The following is a 20,031-nucleotide window of genomic DNA, read 5'->3' as shown; positions in this document are numbered from 1 at the left end:
AGAGGGTTCAAGTACTTTGGGTAAATTAGGCTTGGAGGGTATTTTTGATATCCATATAGTTCAACTTTATTCACTAGTGGATCAATTCGGTTTGGAGGGTTGGGGAGAGGTTTGTCACTGAGTACTTCGGTTTTCTTTTTGAAAACACGTCCTGGTATTATCTTGTATTTGTATCTTTTTTCTCTTCCTCTTTACGCTTTACATTTATTGCTTATTATATATGTTTATGCTTTAAAGAGTTTATCCGGTTTTGTTGTGTTACGCTTACTCTTATTCCACACTTAGTTAAGTAGGATAAAAGCAATTTAGCCATAAGATTAAAATTGGAAGTCTAAACAAGCTATAGTGTTTTACACTATTTGAACTTTCATTACTCTCTCACTTGTTGTAAGAAAAGACATAAACATTGATGCAGTTTGGGTATGATCAAGTCGTTTACATAAATGGTCACACTTAATTTTCATTTATGGCTATCAATTTCTTGAGAATGGCTACATTGACAACCTAGTATATATATTGTGATCAAAAGAATGGATTCTGAATCTAACCATCAATTTCAATAGGTGGGAATTATGAAATTCAAATCCGGTGTCTAAATCAAAATGGAAGTAAATATCCATTGAGCGAGAAAGCAAAGTGATTCAGAATTAGTACTATGTCTGCGTTTTGTGTCAAGGTTAAGTAGTTACTACTTAACCAAATCCTTGAATTGTTCTCTCTAATAACGAATTTCTCCGGGTTAATTAGTAGTCGGATTGTTGGTCTCTATCATTAATTCATAATAGAGGGCCTGGAGAGCAGTGAACCAAGAAAATGATTGGGTGCAAGGCAAGGATAGATTATTGTGGAAATTGTGAAAGGATTGGTTGAGCAAACCCACTTAGGTACACCTACTAAATGCCCTAATTCATATCTAATGTTCATGTGCATGGTCCAGAAGAAAATGATATGATAAAGTATTTATAAAGTCTTATTCGAAATTCAATAACTCAACTACTACTAGGTCCAGAAACCCTACGATCTGCCAAAGAAAACAATAATTTATTGGGTTTGGGTAGAGAGTTTATTAAGAAAATGATACTTAATTCCCTCACAATAGTATTGGTTAGCAGACATATTAAAAGGACAAATTGATAGGGAAAGGTGAGCGGTGAGCAATCTATTTTTTCTTTTTTGAGAATACGGTGAGCAATCTCATGTATGAAATAATCTGTGATATTGATCACGGATTCGTGTAGCTCAAAATTAAGCAGTTTGAGATTCAGATTTGAGCATTAATGTATTAATTATCATACACAACAAAGTTATCTGGAGCAAAAGCTACGTTCATTTGGGAACAATTTGTTTAACTTTTTATTGAACACATTTTACTAAATTTATGCTAAAGCATACTTTAGCATACTTGTATTTTGAAAATGTAAGAAAAAAAAATTGAGATTTTATGAAGCTATACATAAAAGTTAGAAGCTAAAAGTTGAGCTTATAAGTTCAGTTTATAGCAAAGATGTTGAAATTGTGGAAAGCATGGGCTAGAAAGCATAAAAGATATGTAAGATGACTTGAGTTGAGTCATCGATGGAGGAGTGAGAATTTTATTTGAAGGGACAATATAAAAATAAAAGTAAGCCAAAATTAAGTCTAGAATATCAACTAATATAAATACAAATAAATTAATCATTTATGATGTTTTTGTTTTTAAAATCAACTTAAATATATCAATATTTTTTTCTATACCTTATAGCAAGGAACCTTAAAGAGTATATGACAATGACATTATAGAAGAATTTAATAAAACAACAACAAAAATTTGGCACATTTATTTAGGATTTTATGATAATAGGATACCCTTTTATAACTTTAAAGGCTACGTACTATGTATATGACTTTTTTATTTCTTGACTAAAGAGTTTGAAATGTGTGTATATATATATATACTCTATCTTAATTAGATTGTGTTCATTGCAAGGAACCTTTAAAGAGTATACGATATTATAGAAGAATTGAAGAATAACAACAAAAATTTGGCACATTTATTTAGGATGTTATGATAGGAACCTTTAAAGAGTATATGATATTATAGAAGAATTGAAGAATAACAACAAAAATTTGGCACATTTGTTTAGGATGTTATGATAGTAATAGCATACCATTTTATAACTTTAAGGCTACGTAGTACATACAAGACTTTTTTTATTTCTTGACTACAGAGTTTGAAATATATATATATATATATCTTAAAATATTATACTTAAGTTTTGCCCTTATATATGGTAAAGGGAGAAACAACTTTAAGATCTCTATTGGGCAAAAGGAGTCAGGGTTAAACTTAGTGTGATTTTAGATAACACTGATAAATGGGGCGTTTGGCGTTTGGCGTTTTTTTCCTAAGTCCCGTGCATTGTTTACGGGATTCGTAAGTACTAAAAAATGCAAATTTTGCTTTAAAACTATGTCACACGGCACTATTCACATATTTAAAAATTATTTTAGTATAATGTTTTCAGCAATAAGTTTTTAATTTTTAGTAATAAGCGATATCTAAACAAACCCTTAGAATTAAATAAGAAAGAGCTTTGAGTAGCTTGGATATCTTTAGAAGAATTGAAATGAAACTAAGCAATAAATATATCAATTTGTAAACGAGAGACTTTAATAAAAATAAATGGTAAATACGTTATGAGAAAGGAATATATGTTTACTATGAGAAAGGAATATATGTTTACTATCGATTCGACTCAATTCTCGTATGAGATCATATACCTTTTCCTAGAAGAGGGCACCGACTCAACTCTCCAAAACAATTGAAAATTAGTTTTTGGCTTTACAAAATGAGTTTATTTTTCAAAAATTATAATGGTACTCTCTCAAAATCATTTGTATATTATACGTGGTCCCCTCTCAAAATCAAAATTTGGGCTGGTTAATTTGGAGGGTAGCCCATAGGTCCAAGTCCGACAATGCTCTACCCTCCATATATTCCTATGAAGAAAAGTGAAAGAGTTTCTCATTGCGACATTGGGCCTATTGTACAGTAGTAGTGCCCAAAAGTCCACTACTATAACTAATAGATATCTAGTCCACTTTAATTTACAATGAACTTTTAAGTGAAAAGCCTCTTGGTTCTATTGGGCCAAGTTGGACATTGTCCTCCTAGATCCTCATCAGTGTTCTCTTTCTCTAGTTTTGGTCTGGTTAATATGGAGCACACAACCCCAAAACTGGCGAGGTATCATACCCAAAGGGTGGCAATAGAAAAGACACTTGTTTTGAACATGGGCTTGTATATTGGATGGGCTTTCTTTCATCAAATGGAAATAAAAGGTTTTTAACCATAATAATAAAAAAATAAAAATAAAAACCCTGCAATCTAAAGTCTAAGATGAGAGTTTTTTTTTTTCCTCAAAAGATAAATCTTGAACGAGTAGTTGTTTCTCCAAATCTATTAATTTAATCCTTAAATCTAAACTTAAGCTAAAAAAGGTGTTGTATTTGTATGGAAAGAACTTTTAAGAAAACAAAAATAGAAAGATGTGTATATTATTTTTTATTTTCAATTTTTAGAATAAAACCCACAATATTTGAGAAGACTCTGGGGGAGATTTTATGAGATTGTTTAATACATTCAATATTGTCTTGTCAACGTTAGCTAGCTTTTCATATTTTCAAATTTCAACCCTATCAAACAACTTCTTACAAAATGCGACCTGCATGTATCTCTTGTCACTTTTATAGTTTGGTGCTAAAATTTAACAATTAAATTGTGAATTTATACAAGAGATAATTGGTTGTTAACTCCTCCTACTGTAAAATTAGTACTCCCTCATTCATTTTTAAAAAATTGATTATTATTATTATTATTATTATTATTATTATTATTATTGTTATTATTATTATTATTATTTATACAACCTAGTATATAATTCGCGTTTATGTACAGGAATGATGAATTATAGTGACTTTATTGATATTAATTTAGATTATCAAATATATAGGACATTAGTTCAACTCAAACATTTGGAGGTACTAAAATGATTTTCCTTTGCAATTTTAATGATATTGATTACGCCAAGTTTCTCATTACACTGCTGTTATGTATATAATTTTGAAAATCACTATTGGACGCTGCATATACAATATCAATTTACTATCACTAGAATTCTACTAAATACAACACGAAATAAAAAAATAAATTAGTTTAGTAGTATTTTTTAAATTGAATGGGAATAAGTGCATGAACTCATTTAGCTCAATTACAGTTTGTTATGTTCAAGATCCTCACATACAAAATATCTGAATAGAAATAATATAAAAAATATACTCATTAGTTTGGAAAAAATAAATTAACAGCAAAAATTTAAATAATTTAATTTGTATAAAAAGCTAACAAAGGCTAAAATCTAATTTTGATTCTAATCAAATTTTCTCTAAGTTTTGGTTTTAAATATATATAACATATGTTTATTTATATTAGACTCCTCGTTTTCTACATTGAATTAACTCACTTGTTACAAATTTCTATAAAAAAAATAGATTAGATGGGATACATAGTGCAAAATTAAATTTTAATTGAAATCCAATTTTTACACTGAATTAACTCACTTGATACAAAAATTAAAAAACTTTTATTAGATGAGACACATAACGCAAAATTAGACTTTAATTGAATTCTAATTTGAAATTTAATTGGATTTCCTCTCAACTTTTCCTATTAATATATGTACTAGCATGTAATCCATGCATATGTATGGATACATTTAAAAATGAGTACATTTTTTAATCACAAAAAGATACATAATTGATTGAATTATTAGAAAAAATAAATATAATTAGATGCATATTAAATTTTCTGCCGAAGATTAATACTACTTATTATTATTTTTATTCTAATTTTGAATAAGATAGAAAGTGTGGTGACTTTGGTTGAGTAGATATATGTTAGTTTTTTGTTTTTATATTCATTAATATTAAACTCTTAGTATTTTGTACTCATTAACTCATTTGACATAAAAATTAAAAAACTTTAGTGGACACATGGCACAAAATTAGCCTATAATTAAAATATAATTTGGGATCTAATTAAATTTTCTCTTAGTTTTGGCTTTAGTTATATATATATAGATAAGAATGAGAGTTTTAAATCTCAAACCTTGGCCTACAAGGCTTTTAGCAAAAGACAAATTTTTAGTCCATTTGACACAATACTAATACATGCCTCATTTTGGATACGTGTACATATTAAATCGGATTTAAAGTATTAAAGTATTGGACTGTGTCCCTTGGCAAAAAGAGTCCTACTTAGAACATTTACATCAAATGTGCTAAAAAATTTAGTTTGTAACAACTCAAAAAAACTATTTAAACTCTATATATTAAGAAGATTTAGAAAGCTAGTTATGACTTCATAAAATATCAAAAATATCCATAATCTAATTAGATAATCCTTATTCTTAAAAAAAAGGGGTTAAAATTGTAATTCAACAAAATTCAAAAACAAGAAAAAAAGAAAAACCACCAAAGAAACTTTTTTTCTAAAAAATAAGCACACTCTCTATCTAAACATATCTCACATATGTTTGATACATTTATTTCCCCTAAAAACTAGCACACTAAACCCAGTGGTTTACTTTATTTCAAAGCCTATATTTTAGTTTTATTAAAATCTCTTATTGTGTAACCTCACTAATAATAAATAAATTCAAAATGAAAAATTATATTAAACTCAAAATAAAAAAAAGTCTGCATGTGCGATGAAGCTAGTCTATTTTAACACCTTACTTTATAACACACTCAACATCAAATATTATATTCTTTTACCACTTCATTTAAATATTTATTTTTTATTTTTTATTTTACCACTCGAGTCGTCTCTCTAACTTTCAATTAAATAACGTTCTTTTTTCCTATCAAAAAAAAAAAAAAAAAAATAACGTTCTTTTATGTTTACCATTTCATTTAAAGAAGGATGTCAAGACCAACCTGTAAAACAGAGATAACGTTTGGTGGTACACCTTCTATTCAAATTTGGAACTAAAAGCTGCAAATTGCACTCTTTGGAGGCGAGTGAGTTACAGTGTTATAATGCATAAGCACATGATAACAATTAAACAACGTTTTTTATGTTTACCATTTAGTAACAGTAAAGTTTCAGAAATAGCAGATTACTATATATAAGTTTTTTTTTTTTTTTGAGAATCAACTATATATAAGTTTGACACCTTTTATTTAGTTTGTTTTTTGGTACTAAAACGAATCCTCTTAATGCAGCACTTAGCATAAGGTTACCATTCCCCAAATCCCAAACTTTTTTACCTTCTACAAATAGTTTTTTTTTTCTTCTTCCAAAACTTCTTGTTTCTCAAACACCTTGGGATCCTTTAATTTCATTATTACAAACCGTGAAAAAGTCACGGACTCTCAGCTACTTTTCAAACAGAAAATTCAACCACGGCAAACCTATAAATCCAACGGTCCCAATTTGTCCAATAGGTCGGTGTTGTGAGATAAGATCTGGACCTCACTCTCCAACATTGAAAGTGGTATTTTCGTCATTTAGTACTAATGCCTCAAATTTCCTTTACCGTTGAGACTGTTTGAACTTCTTGAAATCTCAAGTCTCTACTTCTACATTTTTCATTGGACAACATTGCCCAGTACTAGTTAACCATGATTCATCAAAATCTAGCGTAATTAAAACTATATAACAAGGGTATAATAGTCTTTTTGTGGAGATTAATTTTACACTCTCTATTAAGCGCGTGACGGACCCGTTCATGATGGGCGGTGACTTCATTTATATTTTATTCCTTTACTTTAAAGTGAAATATGCCTTCAAAAAAAAAAAAAAAAGTGAAATATCTTACAAAAATTTAGAGGGGACCCTTCTTTATTTTATGAAATTTTGTATTATTATTATTTTTTTTTTTTGTGAATTGGTTTTGTACGTACTCTTTAAAAAACTATCATAGCCCATCGAAAAAAAAAAACTATTATAGAATTTATGGCAACTCCTATAGGTTTATGAAGGACAAATAATTGGACATTTATAGTTAAAAATTAAGGAAAAAGATAGTGATTTCATTTTAACATGTATTTTTTTATAATCAAATAATTTGAACATAAATTTTACTAATAAATGATTGTGTGAATTATCTACACCAAATTATTAAACTTATTATTGGGTCACTTTTATTTCTTCCACAATTTGCTACGTTGTAATTCAATTTAATAAAAATAATAGGGTAAATCATAAATTATGCTCCTAAAGTTTAAGATTGTTTGGATTTTATTTTTGCATCCTAAAGTTTCAAAATTCAAAAAAATTTTTAAAAAATTTGAGAGTATTTAGATTTTACACTATAATATTTCAAATTTAGATTTTACCCTCTAAAGTTTGAAAGTGTTTTTTTTTACACCTTAAATTCCTGTAAATTTTAGGGTGTAAAATCTAAATACCCCAAAAACTTTAGGAAATAAAATCTAAATACCCCTAAAATTTAGTGGATAAAATCTAAATTTTGAAAAAAAGAGGGTGTAAAATCTAAACACCTCAAACTTTAAGAAAATAAAATTTAAATTTTGAAATTTCAAGGTGTAAAATTTAAACACTCTTAAATTTTAAGAGTGTAATTTACAATTTACCTAAAATAATATCAATAATTTCTCATAAGTAGAATATAGGTGGATAAATTTTATCCACTAACTATTTTAAGTTCTATAATTATAACCTCTTTTTTTTTTTTTTTTTTTTTTTAATGAATGCCAAATTCATAACTTACAGTCAAACTTACCAAAAAAATTGATCATTTCGTTTGGTAAACGAACACATTTTTTTTTCTTTTTTAGAAATTCTACTTGCCTATTAAACCTCTTATAGTTAAGCTTTATAAAATAATTATTAAAAAAAGAAAATCAACTGAATTGAGTTGAGTTGAGCTGAGCTGAGCTGTAGTCGACGCTCTGGTATTCATATTATAGTCAACAAACAAACTTTGTGTCGTAAGATTCCTTTTCAAAAAAAACGAACACTTTCATTAAAAACCACAAGACTGTTTTTTCCTTCGCGAAAACAAAAAAGCGACAACAACATAATTATAACTATAATAATTGTGCTTCTCTTCGTTTCACAAACCAAAAAAACAAAAACAAGAAAAACAAAAACACAAAAACAAAAAAAAAAGTGTTTTCATTTTGAATGAGAGAAAGATAGAGCGTACAGAATGGATCTAGTACTCTGCGTGTGAAGAGGTAGGCTCCACGTAATTTTCTCTTTCTAAATTTAGCACTCAATTTTTCCACCTTAATTATATTCTCATAATTAATAATAATAATATTATTTTCTACTAATTATTGTTTTTATTTTTGTTAATTTCAGCCATATTTATTAATATCCAATTCCATTTGACTTTTCATTATTTCGCTTCTACTCTTTCCTGGTACGTTTCTCTTTCTTCTTTCTCTGTTTTTTTTTTTTTTTTTCCATTTTTTTACATGTAATTATTGTTTCAAATTAGCTCTGTAAATATTAGATTTTGCACTTTGGTTGTTCAAGAGTTGTGGAAAGGAAATTCTGGGAATTTGAAATCCTGGAAGTTTTGTAATTCGTGTAGTTGGAGAATTGGTTGTGAAGCTTTGATTGGTAGTCATAATTGTTGTTTGTTTTCTTGGTTTTTGATTTTCTAAAGTTCGTGAAAACTTTGAAGCTTAATGACAGAACGTCTTGGATGGATTGAGCTTTTGGGTCATCTATGAATGTTTATGGAGAATCTTAGAGTTGAAATGTTACTTTTTACATGTATATAATTGGAAGAGAAAAATATTAAACCAGTTTGTTACAAGCAAGAATTTTATTTTATTTTAAATTTTATTTTTACTTGTTAATATTGTTTATGCTTGAGGTTAATCAGTGTAAAAAGTTTTTATCTTGTGCTTGCCCTTTAAACTCTTATTTGGGTGGAAATTAAAGGGTTAAGTTTGAAGCTCAGGGTGAACATGGTTTCTTTGTGAGGTATAGTTAATTGGTGGAACTTGATGGTTTTCGAAGGCGAGGTGTTGTCTATAAAATGTACACAGACCATGTTAGAAATAGTTTGTGTTGGGTTAATTTTATGCTGGCGTGGTTGGTAGACCTTGCAATTTAGATAGCATGCAGAATTTAGAAAGTTGGTGCAGTTTCAAAACTTTATAAAGGACCTTTCAGCTTCATAGTACTATATGATGGTTATAGTAGCTAACTTATTCTTGCAAAAAATGAAAATCTAATGGCTTTTGATGGACAACTGATGTCTTTATTTGGCCATTTTAGGTGCTAGTTGAAATTCAATAGGATTTGATATGAGTACCAGTATGTATGAGTCCTGTAGTTGGATAGTGCATTTCAAAAGTTTTGTGTGATTAAAACATTCCTTACCTCTGGTTGGATTGGCATGCTAGTTTCTTGAGTTAACCATCCTGTTCAGTGTTGTGTTTGTTAGTGACTCGGTATTCTCTTCCCTTTTAAAAAAAATATTCATTCAATTGGTAAAAAGGACCCGTAAGCGACTGAATTTGATGATCATGATGAACACATCCTCATGGTAGCTGAATGAATGCTTTGTTAGACGGACCCTTTGTGATGAAATTAAAGAAGTTTTAGTTGAAGGGTACTCTAAGTTGATGAATCGGTTACTTGGACATCCTCTTCTGCTTGGAAGTTTTGGAATAATGTTAAAGGGACTATGAGAGAAAATCTAATTTTTCTTTGTCAATAACAAATCCAGGACGCTGCTAGGTGGCGGTGGCACGCACTGTAATTAAACCTAGGCCATGAATTAAATAACAGTGTAGTAAAGATCTGTTGTCTGTCTTGGTTTGTTGAATCTTCAAGGAGTAAGGCACTAGAAGGTTGTTTACCTAAGATAGTCATAAAGGTTAATTACAATAATTTCTTGATTGCATACTTTCAAATGCTATGAATTTCTTTTATCTTTTATGTGGTGAGACTGAAGATGTCATCAACCCTATTTAGTATTTAAGGTTTCAAATCCTATTTAATATGTTTTGATGTAGAAATGGCCAGCAATAATCTCAAAATCATTTTTATCAATTGCACCATGACCCTCTTCCCGCATTTGTTTGCTAATTATCTCGTTCAACTCTTCTTAGAATCTTTATACTGTGGTTACAAGTTGGAATCCTTTCTGGAATCATTTCTAGCAGGGCCACAAGTAAATGTTTCCTGACCCTTAACCCTGCTTCTGTTTCTTTTTGACCTCTCTTCACCACACTTTTAATTGTCCATGTTCTTCCTGCAAGGATTAACTTCCTTGCTCAAAACGTGTCAACTTTCTGTGCCTTTGGCTGAAACGTATATCCCATTCCCAGTTTACCCACCTTGATCAACCTAACGATGGAATTAAATGGAAAAAAATGAAATACAATGGTAAACGATGATGGATGGTATGTGCAGAAAACAAGGTGACTTTATGATTGATCCAATCTATCTTATATTGGAATTTGTCAACTTGCTTCTTAAGGAGTTCCAGCTTGTAACTATTCTAGCTGAGCAATGGTTATAAATTTTCAATATTGTCAAGAATTGCACAAAACAGGCAATAAATTTCTTGTCATTTTTTTTATGCTCGTTTTTGCTAATTTAGCTTCTGTTTAATTGAATTTTAGATACCCTTGTGGCACTTCTTAAAACTTTCTTAGTATGGAGGATACTAAAATTACTGAAGAGAAGCCCCCTCAGGATGTGAAAATTGCTCATGAGATGCCTCCTCCTGAATCTTCCTTGCCCTCCCAGGATGGTGGTCATTCTTATGTTGAAGCCATGACAAACCCAGTTACTACTAATGGAAAAGTGGAACCCGATGGTCAGTCTTCAAAAACTGTACAGGATGTATCTGATGGTCCATCTCTGGGACAGGATCAGCTTCTCCCAACGTACACTTCAGCTTCAACCTCAACAGATGAGGTTGATAAAACAGAGACAGACCAACCAGATATAACACTGGAAAATTTTAAAACTGGAGAGATAATAGATTCTAATGATGAACAGAAAGCTCAAGATGGTTCCTCTATTGAGAGTGCTCATGTTCATGTCGATGAAGTTACACTACCCGCTTCCTCTCCTGAGGTAAAGGCATCAAAAAATGAAGACCATGTAGTGTTGTCCGATGAGCATTCATCCCTGGCGGTAAATGAATCACAAAATGAGGACCATATGGTGCTGTGTGAAGAGAACTCATACCCTGAGGTAAGGAGGAAAATTTTGTGGATCATGTAGTTCTATTTGATGAGCTTTCTCTGCATCATGCATAGTTTGCCAATATTGCCATTAAAAAACCAGCAACAATTGATCCTTCTAAACATGTTGAGCAGGTTGATGTAAACAGAGGACTTATTGATACTACAGCTCCTTTTGAATCTGTCAAAGAAGCTGTTTCCAAATTTGGAGGAATTGTTGATTGGAAAGCCCATAGAATCCAAACTGTGGAGGTAGATATATTGTGTTATTGTGATCATTATCAATTAATGTACTTGACTTTATATGTTACACTACTTTATATTTTTAAATTGAATGCAAAGTTTAACAAATCTACCGTTGGATTGCATTATCTTTGTATGTTCTTCATGCTTGCAAAATTTAAAGATGATCAAAGGTCAATAATCATGTCATTAATCAATTGTTTAAATTCAAGTTTTTGTAATTTAAAATAATGCATAAAAGATGAATTTAGGGTCTGTTTGGATAGCGCTTATTGCTGAAAACTGAAAACTGAAAACACTGTAGCAAAATAATTTTTAAATGTGTGAATAGTGCTGTGAGACCCAATTTTAAAGAAAAATTTGCTAAAAAAAGTACTTGTGGGTCCTGTGAATAGTGCACGGGACCCACACAAAAACGCAAACTTATTGCTACCACAAACGCAAACGCTACCCAATCGTATTCTTATAGATCAAATGGTATATAACATCCGATTGGCATAAAAATTGGCATGCATGTTAAAAGCATATAGAACATATAATCCAATGGTGAAATTTTCAAAATATAAATTCAATAACAAGTTATTAGGTGGTGTAATATTACTTAGAGTTACACAGGTGTAACCTGCATCCCTTTTGTTTTGTTTTGTTTTAGCTGCAAAGATAATGTCTAAAGTGTTTTGGAGATTTTTTTTGTTATGGTTATTGGTGGAGACTCTAAAGCATTTTGGAGACTACTATGCTGTATATGATATGTTTCAAAATAGTTGGAAAATATGTGATTTACTGGTGTGGTTTTTGCTAGAGATGATGGTAGTAGTAATGGGGAAATCAAAATACCTGGAGAGACCTGATTAAAAACTTTATGAAGACACTATACATTTATTTATTTTTTATAGGTAAGTAGTACAATTTTACTAATCAGAAGAACTTTAGTTCGCAATGATGAACACAAAGGAACAAATAAATACCATACATTTTTATAGACTTCATTTGAAATTTATGCTTTGGCCTGAAGACAAAAGTGATTGTACCAGATTTTTCTAATCCAATTCCCCATTGTAATTGCCATCATAGAAAATCCCAGTTATTGATTTTCTTGCTAGACAGGTATGATGTTTAAGAATACATTTGATTGACCTTAATTAGTCTATTTAGTCCATAGTTAACTCCAAAATTTTGGAACTAAAGCTTTGTTGTTGCTGTTGGGTGTATGATATTCAGACATTTTTGAAAAACTGCCAAGAGCCTTGTAACTCAATTGAAGGCCAAGCAGCAGGCCAAGCCATGAAGCCCCCATGGGCATGCAGCAGCCAAGGCCAAGGCCAAGGCAGCCCCCCATGGGCAAGCAGCCAAGGCCAAGGCACGCAGCCAAGGCCATGGCATGCTTGCGTGGGCAGGCAGCAAGGCCCCTGGGGGCGCCCTAGCATGCACGCTGCCTGAGGGGCTGTGGCAGCACGGCGTGGGCACGCGGGCGAGGCGCGGGCATGCCCCGTGGGTGGGATGCCAAGGCCGTGGCATGCCCTTGGGACCCCTCAAAGGCCATGGCAGCACTTGGGGGGAGTGCCGCTGCCAAGCCCAGCTAGCCTCTTTGGAACCCTCCTACTCTTTCCCCCCTAAAGAGCGCTTAGGAAAAAATCCGGCCTGGCAGGAGGAAACATTGACTTGCTGAGGAGGAATAATGGGTCTTTTTGGGAGCAATTCTTGGAGTCTTGCCCTGATTTTTTGAACACATGCTAAGAAAAATACAATCTTCACTTCTTAGCATTTCCAAAGGAAATGTCCAAGGTTCAAACCTTCCCTCCCCTAACTTCTTAATTATAAAAATTAAAAAAAAAAAAAAAAAAGATTATTGAAAAACTGATAAAAATAGCTAAATTTAAAGAAAGTTAACATTTCACATTACTAGGATTATGACAAATGGGAGGGAACAGCTGACTACTCCATACTTTTCAATTTAGTGACTTGTTAGGTGCCTTTAACTTTAGGATCTTCTGATTAAGTTTGTTCCTGAGTCAATATTTTTCTCTTTTTTTGATAAGTTTGTTCTCGAGTCAATCTTGCGCCAAGGGCTGCTATGTGGGAGAGTAGCATGGTTATACAGCTTCTACAATGCAGAGAGACAGTGAGAGGGGCAAAGCACAATTGTTTTGGGACATGGGAGTTGTATGATTTTGACCTAACAAGTAAGGTGGTGTATTTGGTTGTGGCGTTACTTGTGTGTGGTAATGTCTTTAGCCATGGGAGTAGCACTTGTGCAATTAGTTTTGTGGATATATGGCTAAAAGTTATTAGTAGTTATGGGGTTAGTGTTATTGTGATGATGGTGATAGTGGTACATGTATGAGACAAAATGTATATTTCTGAGATAATGGCTAATTGATCTAACAAGAGAACAAATTGCACATTGTTTTTTTCACTTTATTGAATGATTATTTTTGCAGGTTTACTTCTCTATGTTATGTCAGGTGTTTCAGTATAATTAGAAATAACCAATGGAAAGAAGAGGATAGATTTTCAATTCTAGGGTAAAGGTTTCAATTTCTGATTATTGCTTGCTACAAGTTTTTTGCTTTCTTTGGTGACTGTTTGAACCTTTTCTGGGATGCATAACATATTAGTAATTTTATTTGTTCCCTGACTTGCTTCTGAACATTGTGACATGGTCCTACTGAAAATAACTATTATTCTTCTCTGGCTGTGCAGAGACGCAAGCTTGTAGAAGAAGAACTTGAGAGAGTACAGGAGGAGATTCCCGAGTATAAGAGACAGTCAGAGATAGCTGAAGGGGAAAAAATGCATGTGCTAAAGGAGCTGGACAGCACTAAGAGACTCATGGAAGAACTAAAGCTCAACCTCGAAAGGGCACAAACAGAAGAGCATCAGGCAAAACAAGATTCAGAACTTGCAAAGCTCAGGGTGGAAGAGATGGAGCAAGGAATTGCTGATGAGGCTAGTGTTGCAGCCAAGGCACAGCTTGAGGTGGCTAAAGCTAGGCATACAGCTGCAGTTTCGGAACTAAAATATGTTAAAGAGGAATTAGAATCACTTTGTAAGGAATATGCTTCTTTGGTGACTGAGAAAGATGTGGCTGCTAAGAAAGCTGAAGAGGCTATTGCAGCATCAAGGGAAGTTGAGAGGACAGTGGAAGGACTGACTATTGAGCTGATAGCCGCAAAGGAATCATTAGAGTCTGCACATGCTGCCCATCTAGAAGCAGAAGAACAAAGAATAGGAGCCGCAATGGCCAGAGAACAGGATTCTCTTTATTGGGAGAAGGAATTGAAGCAAGCAGAAGAGGAGCTTCAGAGACTTAACCAGCAAATTCTATCAGCAAAGGATCTCAAATCAAAACTTGACACCGCCTCGGCCTTGCTACTTGATTTGAAAGCTGAATTGGCAGCTTATATGGAATCAAAATTGAAGGAGGAAACTGGTGAAGGACTCTCAAATGGTGAGCTAGAGGATCCAGCAAAGAAATCTCATAGTGATATACAAGCAGCAGTTGCTTCTGCAAAGAAAGAACTTGAAGAAGTGAAGCTTAACATAGAGAAAGCAGTTGCTGAAGTAAATTACTTGAAGGTGGCAGCCACGTCCTTAAAGACGGAGCTTGAAACAGAGAAATCGGCTCTTGCCACCTTAAAGCAAAGAGAAGGAATGGCATCAGTAGCAGTTGCATCTCTCGAAGCTGAGATAGACAGGATAAGGTCAGAAATAGCTCTAGTTCAGATGAAAGAGAGAGACGCTAGAGAAAAGATGGTGGAGCTGCCCAAGCGATTACAGCAAGCAGCACAAGAGGCTGATCAGGCAAAGACACTTGCTCAAGTGGCTCGTGAAGAGCTGCGCAAGGCAAAGGAAGAAGCTGAGCAAGCAAAGGCTGGAGCAAGTACCATGGAGAGTAGATTACTCGCAGCTCAAAAGGAGATAGAAGCTGCCAGGGCTTCAGAGAAGTTGGCACTAGCAGCAATAAAAGCATTGCAAGAAAGCGAATCAACTAGAAGTGTTGACGATGTGGATTCACCTACCGGAGTAACACTTTCTCTAGAGGAGTACTATGAGCTCAGCAAACTCGCCCATGAGGCAGAGGAGCAGGCCAACATTAGGGTGGCAACTGCAATTTCCCAAATTGAGGTAGCCAAGGAGTCTGAGTTAAGAAGCTTAGCAAAGTTGGAAGAAGTGAATAAGGAGATGGCTGATAAAAAGGAAGAGCTAAAATTTGCATTGGAGAAGGCTGAGAAGGCCAAGGAAGGGAAGTTGGGTGTAGAACAGGAGTTAAGAAAATGGAGGGCTGAACATGAACAACAACGACGGAAGGCAAATGCATCAGGTCCACTAGTAGTAAATCCCACTAAAAGCCCGAGGATAAGTTTCGAGGGGAGAAATGAAACAATGAACTATGACCGGGCACCTGATGCTGCCATTCCTACTCATTATGTGTCTAACCCACCGATGCAAGGGATTGACATTGATACTGAGTCATCCACAGATTCAAGGCTTGGAAAGAAAAAGAAGAAAGCCTTCCTCCCACGGGTTCTTATGTTTTTGGCTAGAAAAAAGTCAAATTCAACAAAGTCAACGTAAATTGTCATTGAAACCGGTATATATTGTCTTTGCTGTTATAGCTTACCTCTGTACTCTCTATTTTGGGTGGTTCAACATTACTCGAATGTACATGTTGGTATTATTATGTGTATAAGTCGATTGGATTATATTTTTTGCTCAACGAAAGGATTGTGTGGATGGTGGATTTTGGAGGATGTAATAAGTTTGTTGGTGGTGGTTGGTTGGGGGAAGAGATATAATAAGGTGGTTCTATAATTTATGGGCTTGTAACATCCATTATCAACTGTTGTAAAAGTTTGTGAGAATTGAGATTGAGCTAATCAAAGAATTTGAGTTTTTGAGCTACATTTCCTCTCTTGAGAAATGAAAATTTGATTTTTCTCATTCAAATGGCATTTATATGTGGGTTGAAAAGATATCTCGGATATATGAAATTTGAAGGGTTTTTATTTATTTTTTTTAACTTCAACATGCAAAACGGAGCATAAAGAACTAGCAGCATTATAAGAACAATAATATGAAGAAAAAAAAAGGGTTCTTATAATACTAATATAAAAAAGGGTTCTTATAATAGTATTATAAGAACCCTTTTTTCTTTTTTTTTTCTTTATATTATTGTTCTTCTGCAGAGGGAGACTGAGAGACTCGTGATTTGATAATAGACACTGTCTCAAAGGAAAAATGGGAAGGGGCTGCGATTTAGTCCTCAATTTGTTGGATTTGTTTTCCTTTTCTTTTTTCTAAAGGAGAGCAGCAGGAGTAATGAATTTGGAGGCATTTGGTGAGGAATATATTCTAGTTTAATGAATATTATTATTTAAGGAGAGTGGCAAGAGTAATGAATTTGAAGGAATTTGCTGAGGAATATATTCTATTTTATTTAATATTTGTTTCATTTATTTTTAAAGTGTAGAGATTAATATAGATATTGTAATTTGTCTTTATTTTTTTTTTTATATGTTATCTTTTTTCGCATGCCCATCCAACGTTAACACGCTTTTTCCTGAACTATTTATAGATAATCATTTTATTACAACCCTATTTCTTCTCACCTCACTTTTCATTTTTCAGGTATTTAAATAATGAGATATACATGCATCAACTTTACTCTCCACTTTTGTCACTTAAAAGTTTATCAATAATAAAAAATTGTAAATATGAATCATGCGTTTAATATAGATTAAGTAATAATTCTCGTAATTCTATAGCAAGACCGACTTTAGCTCAGTTGGTAGAGCGGAGGACTGTAGTTGTCTAGCTGTTATCCTTAGGTCGCTGGTTCGAATCCGGCAAGTCGGATTTTTTGTTTTTGTATTAATTTTCTCCTAAAAGGTGACTTTCTTTTTCTCTAGGGCTTCTCACCGAGCTATTTACACGAATCAAATTACTTTCCTTGAACACTTAATTTCGTTCTTGTTAATTTGCCTCTTTTATTTTTTTATTTATTATTTCTTCTTTCTTTCTTTCTTTACCTCAATATTTTCTTTAGTGAATAGGAAAGTGCAAATTGCTTATATGAAGCATTTATCTACTATAAAAGCTGCAAGAAAGAGAACATCTATATTTATAAGACTTCGGAAATTTTGATGCCAATACCATATTTATAACCAAGCATAACCCCTTCTCTTTTTCTTTTTTTTTTCTAAGTTTTCTTGTAAGTTCTTTTTAATAGTTATGACAAGATTTAAATCCTATATGATAATTGTTTTTTTATCATCAGAGAGACGATTTCAATCTTGATTTCTTATTCCATCACAAAGAATTACCCAACTCTTGACCAAGAACCTTTATGTACCTAAAACTGAACAAATGAAAAGTTATTGTTGTAACTTGTAACAAAATTTACATTTTTATTGTAGGGACTAGGGAGACCAAGTTTGATTCACATTTAAGAACCAGAGTTAGCAAGGGTCTGAACAATGGTTTTGTGCCATGGATTTGAGAGGTGCTCCACAAGGTTATCAATTGGTCCCACATGAGTCACAGAAGCTTGCACAAAGATGCCGAGCATGGCTACCATTGCAAGTCGTCCTGCAATAAAGACAGTAACCAATGAAACTTAGAAGTGATTGAAACCCCCAATTAAAAAAAGGAAAAGAAGAAGAAGAAGCAATATATAAGAAAGAATGAGCAAAACAAACCATTCTTGATCTCTTTTAGTTTCCAGTCACGAGACTTTGTTATATCTTTAGCCAGGCCAAGAGGATTTAGCAAAGGGCCACCAGGGTATCTGTTTGTTAAAGTATCAAAACATTTAACTTTGGAAGTGATTGACATAAATATGCGACCTTCTTATGAGAAAATTACCCAGGTTCTAAACCTTCAAATGCGGCTTCTATCCCAAAGAAAGGTCCCTCAGCTTGAGATCCGGGACTAACAAAATCCATGTACCTCTTAGTTTCAACAAACCTGTGCAAATAAAGCAGATGAAAAAAATAAATACAACCATGTGGCTTTAAGAAGATTATATGTTTAAAATGAATGTAATATTTGCAACAATGACATGGGGTTTTGAAAATAATACCGTATTAGTAAAGTTTAAATACAGTTTCTTAGGTGTTGTATTTTAAATTCTCTAGATAAATTCAATCATGTGGTTGCATTGACCAATACAAATAGAAAGTGTTATTTTAGCCAGTGACAATTAAATTCAACAAAATGAATCATTGGCCAATGCAGTCACATGATTTAATTTAATGATTTAATTTAATTGAGTAACCTAATGTATAGCAGCAACACCTAAGGAACTCTACTTAAGTTTTTGTCCAATGCGATAACTCTCTTTTATCACTAAGCATGGTTTTAACTTTTTACCACAGAGGGATGCAAAAAAAAGTACAGTAAACCATCAATTCAATGGTTGATAAAGGGCAGAGAATCTACCCCATCAATATTAGTTGGACAATGAACAAAGTTTGTGTGTTGGCAAACTTGAATTTTACTGCACCTGCTTCATACCAAACTGGTATATTGCTGATTCCTGTCACACGGAGTAACTGTAACCAATTATTAGAATATGATAAAATGACAAAAAGTAAATTTACAAGGTAGATGCTTTCTGGATAAGATGTGTGGGATTCTCATTATATAGATGATATTGAGATCCAAGCATTCATTTGGAAACCCCATATTCAAACGATAACATGGAATGAGCTAGGACTGGATGCAATTGCAAATTCCATTTTCAAGACTTTGCCATATTTAAGGTTAGAGAGTAGAATATTTAATTAAGCTACAAATCATGACCCTTTTGCATTTATATAGCCAAAACACATTGAGACTGACAAATGGTTAGTGGCCAGGGAAACTTCGGAACTACTCACATCAGTAAGAAGAATTCCAGCAATTCCAAGCATAGCAAAGCGAGCATGAACCAGCTCTGCCTGCACATACCACTTCAAGCTTTCTGGATCCTCTCCAAGCCCAAGTGGATCAAAACCAAAATCTCCAGGCAGACTAAATTGGAGAACAAAATACAGTTCAAACAAGCTTCCAGCTCAAAAGCAACATTTTCTTTTTTAAAGCAGCATAAATGAACATTAACATGTACAATTATATGAAAGGCTCACCTTCCATCCAGGTAGGGTGGAGGGTCAAGCCCAGGTAGCCATGTAGGGCGCAGCTGGGCTCTAACCACAGTCCGGGTTAAGCATCGAGTGGTTCCTGGTCTGGTAGGCCAGAATGTGTTTGTTACACCTGACAAGGGTTTATAAATGTTCTTACAAATGAAGGATGAAGAGCACGGCTGAATAAGGAATCCTCTGCCCACTACAAGCGCCATTTTCTTTTGTTCACTCTCTATCAATAACTCCTAGTTCTAACTTTGAAGTCATACACAACACAAGGTACAGAAAAAGCCACATATATCATACATGTACGTAACCAACGTGTAAGAAAAACAACATGATAACATGGGCCCACTTATCACAAGTCATTGAAGCCGTTGGATTTCAGAGTACAGATCTTCATATTACTTAAAAGATTTGGCCTTATCCTGATAAA

The 20,031-nt window shown here is 33.1% G+C and overlaps 2 protein-coding genes and 1 non-coding gene across 3 annotated transcripts; 2 read left to right on the top strand and 1 right to left on the bottom strand.

Annotated features, from left to right (window-relative positions):
- The first annotated feature begins 8,064 nt into the window (after positions 1 to 8,064).
- LOC142618871 (protein WEAK CHLOROPLAST MOVEMENT UNDER BLUE LIGHT 1-like) lies at positions 8,065 to 16,376 on the top strand. Its single transcript, XM_075791912.1, has 5 exons — positions 8,065 to 8,244; positions 8,372 to 8,432; positions 10,657 to 11,236; positions 11,362 to 11,478; positions 14,173 to 16,376. The coding sequence occupies exons 3-5, from the start codon at positions 10,691 to 10,693 to the stop codon at positions 16,045 to 16,047; spliced, it is 2,538 nt and encodes an 845-aa protein (XP_075648027.1). The 5' UTR covers positions 8,065 to 8,244; positions 8,372 to 8,432; positions 10,657 to 10,690; the 3' UTR covers positions 16,048 to 16,376.
- Positions 16,377 to 17,242: 866 nt separating this feature from the next.
- TRNAY-GUA (transfer RNA tyrosine (anticodon GUA)) lies at positions 17,243 to 17,328 on the top strand. The gene is given in 2 exon segments: positions 17,243 to 17,279; positions 17,293 to 17,328. It is a non-coding gene; the product is annotated as a tRNA-Tyr (tRNA).
- A 403-nt stretch (positions 17,329 to 17,731) lies between these two features.
- Positions 17,732 to 19,864, bottom strand: LOC142608380 (photosystem I chlorophyll a/b-binding protein 5, chloroplastic). The gene is made up of 6 exons (XM_075780158.1): positions 19,599 to 19,864; positions 19,353 to 19,485; positions 18,913 to 19,025; positions 18,337 to 18,438; positions 18,171 to 18,259; positions 17,732 to 18,060 (listed from the first exon to the last, which is right to left on the bottom strand). The coding sequence occupies exons 1-6, from the start codon at positions 19,808 to 19,810 to the stop codon at positions 17,918 to 17,920; spliced, it is 792 nt and encodes a 263-aa protein (XP_075636273.1). The 5' UTR covers positions 19,811 to 19,864; the 3' UTR covers positions 17,732 to 17,917.
- Between the last annotated feature and the right edge of the window lie 167 nt (positions 19,865 to 20,031).

Source organism: Castanea sativa, chromosome 1, assembly GCF_040712315.1.
Source record: "Castanea sativa cultivar Marrone di Chiusa Pesio chromosome 1, ASM4071231v1".
Lineage (NCBI taxonomy): Eukaryota > Viridiplantae > Streptophyta > Magnoliopsida > Fagales > Fagaceae > Castanea > Castanea sativa.
Note: the sequence above shows the minus strand (reverse complement) of the source record. Positions and strands in the feature narration are given on the sequence as shown.

What these genes read in the sequence shown, in the direction of transcription:
- LOC142608380 (XM_075780158.1), bottom strand. Translation starts at nt 19,810, where the DNA reads ATGGCGCTTGTAGTGGGCAGAGGATTCCTTATTCAGCCGTGCTCTTCA. An exon ending in CCACCCTACCTGGATGGAAG is followed by an intron (nt 19,486 to 19,598) that starts GTGAGCCTTTCA and finishes TCTCCAATTTAG; the next exon opens with TCTGCCTGGAGATTTTGGTT. An exon ending in GTCCAACTAATATTGATGGG is followed by an intron (nt 18,439 to 18,912) that starts GTAGATTCTCTG and finishes TTATTTGCACAG; the next exon opens with GTTTGTTGAAACTAAGAGGT.
- LOC142618871 (XM_075791912.1), top strand. Translation starts at nt 10,691, where the DNA reads ATGGAGGATACTAAAATTACTGAAGAGAAGCCCCCTCAGGATGTGAAA. An exon ending in AAGAGAACTCATACCCTGAG is followed by an intron (nt 11,237 to 11,361) that starts GTAAGGAGGAAA and finishes CATGTTGAGCAG; the next exon opens with GTTGATGTAAACAGAGGACT. An exon ending in ATAGAATCCAAACTGTGGAG is followed by an intron (nt 11,479 to 14,172) that starts GTAGATATATTG and finishes CTGGCTGTGCAG; the next exon opens with AGACGCAAGCTTGTAGAAGA.